Source organism: Montipora capricornis, chromosome 6 (genome assembly GCF_036669925.1).
Source record: "Montipora capricornis isolate CH-2021 chromosome 6, ASM3666992v2, whole genome shotgun sequence".
In the NCBI taxonomy this organism is placed as follows: domain Eukaryota; kingdom Metazoa; phylum Cnidaria; class Anthozoa; order Scleractinia; family Acroporidae; genus Montipora; species Montipora capricornis.
Window position 1 is genome coordinate 8,480,829 of NC_090888.1, and position 10,000 is coordinate 8,490,828.

At 38.9% G+C, this 10,000-nt stretch overlaps 1 protein-coding gene and 1 long non-coding RNA gene across 2 annotated transcripts in view; one reads left to right on the forward strand and one right to left on the reverse strand.

Moving 5' to 3' along the window:
• The window catches only part of LOC138051394 (cellular tumor antigen p53-like), a 20,046-nt gene extending 11,327 nt beyond the window's left edge, over positions 1-8,719 (reverse strand). Inside the window, exons 1-9 of the mRNA XM_068897584.1 lie at positions 8,366-8,719; positions 8,039-8,076; positions 6,254-6,312; positions 3,657-3,814; positions 1,780-1,828; positions 1,645-1,674; positions 1,430-1,499; positions 1,221-1,328; positions 884-997 (exon numbers count right to left, since the gene is read on the reverse strand). Coding sequence (XP_068753685.1) covers positions 884-997; positions 1,221-1,328; positions 1,430-1,499; positions 1,645-1,674; positions 1,780-1,828; positions 3,657-3,814; positions 6,254-6,312; positions 8,039-8,076; positions 8,366-8,565 — 826 coding nt within the window. The 5' untranslated portion in view covers positions 8,566-8,719. The remainder of the gene's footprint in view (positions 1-883; positions 998-1,220; positions 1,329-1,429; positions 1,500-1,644; positions 1,675-1,779; positions 1,829-3,656; positions 3,815-6,253; positions 6,313-8,038; positions 8,077-8,365) is intronic.
• LOC138051396 (uncharacterized) lies at positions 6,702-7,937 on the forward strand. The gene is made up of 3 exons (XR_011132791.1): positions 6,702-6,773; positions 7,092-7,151; positions 7,497-7,937. It is a non-coding gene; the product is annotated as an uncharacterized lncRNA (long non-coding RNA).
• Positions 8,720-10,000: the final 1,281 nt, after the last annotated feature.

Sequence of the window (10,000 nt, forward strand, 5' to 3'; positions counted from 1 at the left end):
ATACACGTAATTAGTATCACCCAACTAGTGGACTAATGCAAATCCGGCATTTTGATTGGCTACGCTACTAGAGGACTATTAGTAATAGTCCTCGAGTAGCGAAAAGTGTGACGCTTTCTTTCGTTTTAATCCCACATAAATATTTCTTCAACTTGCAATTGCTAACTTTATCATTGCCTTTTCTGTCCGACTAGTTGGGTGATACTAAAACAATTAGACCTTTCGCCCTCAAGGGCCACGGGTCAATAGCCCATTCGGCTTCGCCTTATGGGCTATTGACCCGTAGCCCTTGCAGACTACGGGTCTAATTGTTAATTAGATGCACGACGATTTTGATAGAGCGGTTTTCAATTGAGGGTCGAAAGTAATTAACGAAGTGCTTTGGTTTTGCATTACTTCACTCAGTGCACATTTCCCGCGCTTTGTGCCGGCTACGTGTGATTACTTCGAATTTTGATTGGTTTACTGGATTGTCTCCGTCCTAGCTTTTTGATTGGCCAAGTAATTTCTTGGGTAATAGGGAATTTAACGGCTTTGTGCATGGGGATACACATATCACTGAGCCCATAAAATTATTATTGATATGTGTATCCCCTGCACGACCTTTTAGAAAAAATGTCCAGAGAACAGAGTTTGAAACTCCAGTGAAATCCCTAGCTGAATATAAACACAGAGTAAACACTACCAGCACGTTTGGACGATAATTGGCTTTTATTTCTTGGGTTAATGGAGCGGTTTTCAATTGAGTGTCGAAAGTAAATAGCGACCACCATAAAGTTCTCGAACAACTGTACGAAATTTCAATTCTTCGTCAATATAATAAGTGGACCCCATACAAGCGATTTTTTCATCCTTAGCTAAGCAAATATGAACCTTGTCTCACCTGAAGGAGGTGCTCTTAGCGGTATGCGGACCGAGTGCCTGGTTGTAAGGGGGCACTCGTCGTAAACAGCATCCTGGTTGTCACAGCGGAGGAAATGGCCAGTCGCGGGGGAGCCTGGAAATGAAATACCAAGATGTGATGAAAGTGATTAATGGAAACGTCCAGCGGTAACACTGGCAGAAATCGCGGGAAGCTCCGTACTAGCAATCGGAAAGTCATAGGTTCGACAAGGACTCGGATTACTTTCCGAGTACACCCGAATCATGCCGAATGTGTCTGAGTCGGCATTCATCGTTCATCTGTGTCTTTTTCATTTATGGCTAGAGCGCCTAATTACCTGAGTATTCCTCAGTGTGATTACGGCAGCAGCGTACCACATCCTTCGCATGCTCAGGTTGTCTAAACACTGGCATAGCCCGGATAAAGGCTCCGTGAGGTGGGGGACCTGGAACCGAATAAAATGATGAATTTTGAGTTGATATTGTTTGAGCAAGAGAAAGAACGATTTTATAACGGAGTGAAAAAACATGAAACTGGTATATTAACCCGTGGTTAAAAATCGCACAGGACAAGGAGTCTTCGACTTGATATAGAGCTTTTTCTGGCCGACAGAATACTGCAAGAATAAGCACATAGTTGAGAGCAAAAGAAGACAAGATCACTATACCATTTTTCGCGCCCTTTTTATTTTATACACTGATGCAAAGAGCAGGGACAAATTGTTAAAGGAACAAAATTAAAATTAAAATTATGATACTTACAATCCAGTCAGGATTAGCTACTTTCTTAGGCTGTCAGGAGCAATAAAAAAAGCTTGTATAAGTTATTTGGCTTTAATCGACTCAGTGGTGTTTTGAACGAAAAACGAAAAAAAATTGTCAATAGCTGAAAAATACCTGAGTTTCTAAGACCATCCTGAAATTGCATTCTCCGTGAAACTCGTTCCTGTAAAAGCGTAAGTGTATATACGTTGTTACGCACAATTATTACAATTTTGAAGCTAATAATTCCCTAGAAATTTCCTAATGGAAGGTAACTTTCAGCTAGCTATCAATTTCTGAAAGGTAGATTTTATTTCCCAATTAAACTTTTGGGCACTTCAATTTTCGGCTACTATATCTGCAATGATCAAATCTTCTATCTTATCGTCCCTATAAGGCTTTGTGTTGAAATTGTTAAAAAAAAAGGTAAAGTAAAGTAACCATAGTTTACGTCGATAACTCGCAACAGTAATTCAACTGACAAACCTGAGGTCCGTTTTACGGGTATTTAAAGCTACTTAGCTACACGGAAAGGAAAAAAGTCGAAACAAGGATGCGAGATCCGGGAATCGAACTCAGGACCTCTAGCACCAAGGGAGCGCACTAACCGACTGTGCCATCCTTGCTCTTGATAGGTTTGAAGTTCCGAAGACGTTGCTAAACGCTAAAATCAGGTTAGTGCACGCGTAAAGGAGATTCTCCGATTTGGACTGAGACCGGAGGCATGAAATGTCATCGTTTTTAATGATCACTTTATAAAGACGAGTTTTCAACCTATTTTTCTGTCTACATGTTTGAAACCTTGGTATCGTTTTCAGACTTGATTGTGTAAGTGGTCTACGAAACCTTATCAAAAATCCCCAGGGGTGGATCCAGGGGGGTGAATTGGGTGGCTAGCCACCCCCCATTTTGGCTCCTTTTTTTCCTATTTATCTCAGTGCTTTTTATTGTATTTTTATTTTTGCTGAAACAGGTACTGTTTACCAGACGTAATCCCTTTTATTAATGTAAAACATAAACAAAGTCAAAATGGTAGCCTAAACTATCTGGACTTTTGTCAGAGTATTGTAAAATACACGAGCAATTTTTATGTTACAATCTTGCTTGTGTAGACGAGAAAATTTGTCCAATTCTTATCTGACAAATGTATTTGCTGGTGCTAAAAACACCCCCCTGGTATGTTAGCTACGCCATGCTGATGAGGCCCAAAAGGCCAAAACAGCTGTCCATATGGCTGCTAATTGACTGGGTGAAATGGTTGTGCGCATGCGTGATGTGTTGGTCACACCGGGTTGTTAGCCGGATTGGTGTTAGCGTGTGTCACCTTGCTTTTATTGTTATTCCCCTTATAGGCCATTTCCGAGTTCATGTTTGCCTCCTCTTCAACGCGAGTCTAAGTGCAAAGTCTTTGTTAAGAAAATTAGTTTTCATTCATATTTAAAGTGGAACTAATAGGCCATTTCCGAGTTCATGTCTGCCTCCTCCTCAAAGCGAGTCTAAGTGCAAAGTTTTTGTGATGGTAATTAGTTCTACTTTACATGGAGCGATTTTCAATTGAGTGTCGAAAGTAATTAGCGAATTACTTTGGTTTTGCATTACTTCACTCAGTGATTGGTTCAAAGTTCTCGCGTCACTTTTTCAACCAATCAGAAGAGAAAGCAAAACCAATCGTGGCTCGCGCGTGCACATTTTCCCGCGCTTTGTGTCGGCTACGTGTAATTACTTTGATTGGTTTGCCGGATTGTCTCCGTCCTTTTTAATTGGCCAAAGTAATTACTTTGGTTTTGGTTTTACGACACTCATGTGAAAACCGCTCTATGAATGAAAACTAATTTTCATAACAAAAACTTCGCACTTAGACTCGCTTTGAAGAGGAGGCAGACATGAACTCAGAAATGGCATATTGTCAACTTTTATTTGTTGTGCTATCTACACAATCAAATGTATTTGCCACATAAAATTGTCACAAAAAAATTGGTCGTGTGGACGGAAAAGGTACCAATGATGCTCACGTGCTTGGTGATGTCACTTGTGGTGGTGATAAATTAATGTATTCCTGTTGTTCAATTGGTGGAAATCTTGCCATGGGATCCATTGGTGTCAGAGGCTCAACAAGCTCCGAAAAGTCTTCTGTCGGGTCTTCCGTCGGCATTGGCGGTATACTTTCCGGCTAATAAACAACGAAGATTTCGTTTAATGCAACAAAACCTCCGAAATCCCTTGTTTGAAACTTGAAGAGATCTGGACCATTTTTGTATTAACGCGATTGCACTGGGAACTAGTGCTGTAATAATGTTCGTTCCAGTCCAACCGTGTTAAAACATGAAACTTTTGGTCATAAGAACTGCTCAGTGGACTGTCGCTAGTTCGCACGTATCAGTTATCGAAGTTTTAGTTTTCCCTTTGCGTTTCCCAAAGCGAATTGAACAAAACTCTAAAGGTTTTTTTGTTGTTTAGGTGTTTTCGTTTGTTCTTATTCAGCTTAAAGGGGCTCTGTCATGTCAATGCAGTTGATTTTGCGCAGGTTGCCATAGCCCCTGCTCGCCATTCATCTTAGAGCGGTTTTCAATTGAGTGTCGAAAGTAATTAGATAATTACTTTGGTTTATGATTACTTCACTTAGTGATTGGTTCAAAGCTCTCGCGCCATTTTTTCAACCAATCAGAAGTGAAACCAAAACCAATCGTGGCTCACGCGTACACATTTTCCCGCGCTTTGTGTCGGCTACGTGTAATTACTTCGAGTTTTGATTGGTTTGCCGGATTGTCTCGGTCCTTTTTGATTGGCCAAAGTAATGACTTTGGTTTTGGTTTTACGACACTCAATTGAAACTCGCTCTAACATTAATCCAAAAAGTAATTTTCACCAAGACAACTCATAGCTTCGTTTCAAAATATATAAGAAAAACAGATAAAAACAGATAAATTTAAGTTACAAACAACAGAGATAAGCTTTGGAAAACTGAACAGTTTTCAAAAAATCATATGCTCTTTCAGAGCCTCAGACATTGGAGAACGAGCGAAGAAAATCGAGCCGGATCTGGAGAGAGTGCTGGACCCCGCTCAATTCAAACCATTCTCTACCTTGAATTAACGATTATAGTTACTTCGTAATTTACTCTGAATTTACTATTATCGTTAAATTAGAAGACTGAAAGCTTGATATGGATTATGAGAAATGGTCAGATATCTTTAAAAAGACAACCCAAGTGTATGGACGTAGGACTCGAACCTCCGAATGTTGATTATAAACCCGTCACCTAACCACTTGAGTACCACACCACTAGCAGCTCAGGGACATTATTTTAAACAACAAACAATATTAAACTCTGCGAAAGGTCGGCTTCCAAACTTCACGACAAAGCTAAATATTTTAAAATCAAAGCTTAGGCCTAGATTATTAATCTAGCTTGGGCCTAATAATTCTTCAGCAGTGACATTCTATGGGAAACTTAAATAAATGTTTTTTTTGGTGTTTTGATCTTAAGTGGTGAAGCGGAAAGAAGCGGTTGCTATGGAGGAGAAGCTCTGAGTTCAAAGTCAATCCACAGATATGATTTTTTATTTCTCTGCTACCACAAGTCCTGGGACGCAGTGTCCTAAATTAAAGATAATAGTAAATTCAAAGCAAATTACGAATTGAAATGATGATAATCGTTAGCTTTGGGGAAGAGATCATTTCGCCTCCTTTTTCTCGTTCCCCTTTTCCCACCATCTGAGAGCCTGGAACAAGCTATCAAAAACACCAATTGCAATCCATTTCAATCTTCTTCAATTTTGCCCATCCCTGCCTCCTTTCAGGGGCACCCAACGAGAATATAGTTCAAAACCACTTAAACATAGAATTGTTTAACGTATTTAAGTATTTAAACGATAGAATAGGCATATTTTATCACCTAAAATTTTTCATCTGTTCGGATTTCCTAGCTGAAAGTCTAGTGATCCCGGAAAATTATAGGGATCAAGACTTACCTTTTCGAAATTTTCAGCCAGAAAAAAGGCTCCCGAAAATTCTAGGTGACCTTTTTAGGGTAAAAATCCGTCAACCATTTTTTAGATGTTCGAAAATTCTCGCACAGGCAGGCAAGCAAGAAATTTTACAAAAAAAAAATTCCGAAAATTCTAGATTTCAAATCGTCTTCCGAAAATATAGTTTCCGAAAATTGACGTTGGGTGCCCCTGTCCTTTTGTTGTTTTATTTAAACCTCCTTTTAATGTTTCAAGTAGTTATTTTTACGTTTCGCCTGAGTTTGGTTGCCAAGTTTCATGACACAGCCCCTTTGACTTTTCTGGTTTTCTGTACTTATACTTAATCAGTCAAACAGATATTGAGAATGAACAAGATAGTACCGTCAATAAATCAACAGTCCTACAGCTAGAGACGGTAAAAAAATAAAGCTAGCCCAGCACCAGAAAAAAGCTCTCAAACAGCGTTTAGATTATAGTGAAATTGAACAAAACTGGGCAAGTGGATGGCGTCCTCAATTTCTCGATCAGGAGATCTTAGTATGACCTGTTGTCCTTGGGAAAGAGCTAGTATTTCCATTCTCGCACATACTGATGTTCAAACCTCTTGGGCGACGTATTCGTGAGATAACTCAGTTAATTACCGATTCCATGGTTGGAGAAAAGTGCAAATGATTCTCTTGGTATTCCTGCTGCTTTGGCTCTGCAAAGGAATGTCAACATTCGACAGTATATCGCTGATATAAAAATCTGTAATTCATCAGCATAAAAGACAATTATCACGAGAGTACGCCCGGCCCAAAAAGATCATTGGCGTATTATTATTTTTTGAAATAATCTTAACGTTTTGTGTGACGCGCACGTCTTAACGATCAGTCTCAGCGCGCATGCAGCAGGACGCTCTTCTCATCAAAAATTCGGGGGGAGCGTCAGTGATTTTCCTTTGATGATAGTGTTCAAATACCAAGTGATTTTTCCAGTAATGTGTGAAAAATTATTTCATTGGTTACTACCCCTCAGTGCTACGGCAATAACGAAACCTATTACGTCACAAGATTGATCGTATTTTGTTAAGCTATAATTACCATAACATGGCAATCTGGTGACACAGTGTAGTACAGAGAATTCCTCCAAATGGTACAATTTATTGAAGTGCTGACACAGGTTTGAGCCATCTTATTTTTTATCGTTAATTTGTTTCTATTGTCCCAACAAACGATACAGTGCACTTGCAGCTGCATCGTTCGAGTCTTTGAGCTTGTTATTGTCGTTCGATCATGCTTGCGTCAGGGGTAAAACTCGCTCACACTTTAGCCAATAGAAAGGCATGTTTTTACTTTTCATTCACGACGAACAAGTGCTTTCTCGAAATGCTAACCCGCTCCTCTGATCAATAGTTATTTTCTTTTAAGCGAACTCAATGTATAAATAGCACAACTTTTTTTCGGACAATTTTAATCGTGTTGCGCTCCAATGTAACAGGAATAGGTTTCCAGTACAGCTGGAGTTGCAAGTGGATTATCTGAAAACAAGGAACCATAGGTACGGAACTTCAAAACGCTTTTTCATTCATTCACAATAATGCGTCAAGATTTTATCTTCAATCATTTGACCTTTTGCAAACAATACCGTCTCATTCCGCCAGTTCCACCCTTCACGTTAAGTTGACATCTTGATTTGAAAATATACTTTAAGAACAATCAGATAAGACAGGGGCATAAAGAACATGATCAGAAATGAGAGTGCATTCTGATGCAACTCTAAACTCTCACAAAGTTTCCCTAAGACGAGTGACTGTACTATGCATGCTGAACTTATATTGTTCTCAAATATTTGACTTGTTGTCAATTTTGTAACTAATTTTCGTATCTCTTTTGAACCAACCAGATGGCTCGTTTTCGAACAAAGAATTATTCGGAGATCAGAAACGACGCAGCAGTGAAAGCACAAGTCTTCAACCAGTATGAATCGCCATTCCCCGTCATCAGAGACGACATCAGAGACCTGATCAAAGACGGTTTTCTCTTTATCAGCATATCATTGCTGACTACGTACAAGGGAAAATACACGGAGATTGTGGTGAATCTAAAAGAATTACCTTAAGTCGCTTCCTGTACGTGGAAATAAATCAAAACCATTCAATTCCCTGCTGCGTTTTGTTATGATTTTGGCTGTGCTCAAGATCAAACAACTGAAAGATATGGGGTATCCATATTTTTTAAATCAAAACGTTTTGCGAGCTTTCTTGTCTGTTTTCTAAGTCATTGCTTGGCTCAAAAGCATTGATTTTCAATCACAATATTTCCAAAGGGCGATTCTGTCATCTTACCCCGATGTAGTTAGTTAGAGATCCACGCGCTCACTGCAGCAACCCCGGGAGATGTTTTTAACAAGTTGTTTAGCATTATACACAGTTCTAGTTAGCTTACCCGAAACTGGCTCGAACTTAACAGTTCCATCGGCATCTCTACAAAACAAAAAGAAAAGGGTCTCAGACTCAAATGGTCCAATCAATGTTTGCCTTAGAAAGAAGCAAACCCCGGCCAGCTATAAACAGCTTTGGAATTAAAACAAGACCTTGGAGAGTGACCCTTAAAATTCAAGCTTTTGAAGAGTACTTTTCTACGATTAATTTTAGATTGATATAAAATTCAGCAGAATTTCAGTTAGAGCTCACTGGATGCTGCTGCTCAAAGCTCGACAAAGCAAAGGAATGTCTCACGGTTTAAACTTCGTCGAAAGTGTGCTTAACTCACCCATCGACAAAATTTGCAGGGCTCGGTAGGAATTCAGGTAGGCTGTACTTTTCAGGAAAGTTCCAAGGGAAAGTTTTCATCCCTTCGTCGATTTTATCGAAGATGTAAGAATCGCTCATGTTTGCTCGGAACCGAAATTGCTTCTGCATCGTTAATGAAGTTAGAGCAAAATCATAGCTGACCTCTTCCGGGTAATGCATCCATAATGAAGCTATTGTATTTTACGACTTCCGGTGAAAAAACTGCGAACTTCAAAGAAACTCGTTGAAAAGCGGCTTTGTACTTAATTGTCTTTTTCACCTGACATGTGCCATTCAAAACGCGAACACGAAAATCGTAGAAACGAAACATCCCTAGCGGCAAAACTTTCTTTCCAAATTCTGTCTGTGTTGAGGTATGTTATTGTTAGCGCGGTGTGGTTCCACCCATTGTATTTTGAACAACGATAAGATCACACGCTGTTTTTTTGTCTGTATTAATTTCACTTAACAGCTTTTAAAATATTTTGAAGAAATTACATTTTGATTGACCGCACTTTTGGGAAACCCTTGTTCATGTTGTAAAACGACTCGACCAAAGACTTTTTTTGAGCTTTGTTATTCACGTTAACAAAAGAATTGTTAAAATAGTCTTTTCAGAGAAAGACAGACTTGTTTGCGTTTGTAAGCGAAACGGAGATCGATTAAACAATAAAATCATCAAAAATGTCAAAAAGAAATGAAAAGAAGCCGTAAACTTTGTTTGAGGTTAGATAGAATAAAAAACTGACGCACAAAACAGCAAAGGTATTTGTCCAACAATTAAAAAGATAATTCAGACCCTTTGTCTTCACCTGTTGTCCTATGAGACAAAAGTCCTCTCTGTAATTAGATCAATCTAAATGTCGTGATTGTTTACACTTCTAGGCACAGAACTTTGTAATTTTTGTTTCAATTTTTATCTCATAAAAAGAACTCACGTTTAAATTGCTTGCGCATTTGCCTATTTCCGAGTGATCAATCTTTTAGTTTATCAAAGTTCATCTTTTGACATTAATAAAGCGACAATGATATCAAGTCTCTTACTAATCATTTCGACTTTATGCATCAAAATACTGAATTCATAAAACTATATTAAAATTACTTTAGCTTGTGACTCCATAGAATCATCGTGAAAGGAAAGGCAAGTAGCAAATTTTGTTCATTCTCGACTTCTTAATAATCACTTGAAAACTCGGAGATTTATCTCTTTCCACCCAACATCGTTTTCGCCAATCCATTACAAACACAATTAATGTTTTTTTCGACATTGTCCAAACTCGTTAACACATGCTGTACACGCCTCAGTTGCCAAGCTCCCCAAATCTCGATAAAGTAGTCATTTTAATCGGAAAAGATGGAGCCACTGCAGTCAGAACCCAACCAAAACCTCTTCGCCTCTCTGTCTTTATGTGTGTCCGCCCTGGTGTGAGAATAAAAGGTTACGTAAGAAATTCAATTTTTGAACAGATATTGAGATCCTTGCATCTTAGTAGCAATCGTTAGCGGCCTATCCAAAATGAACGATACAACCTTTCTCAACGTTTTATAATAGGCGATGCGCGCATTTGAGAGAAGTGGGAAAACGATGGGATCTCGTCGATTTTCGGAGATAGAC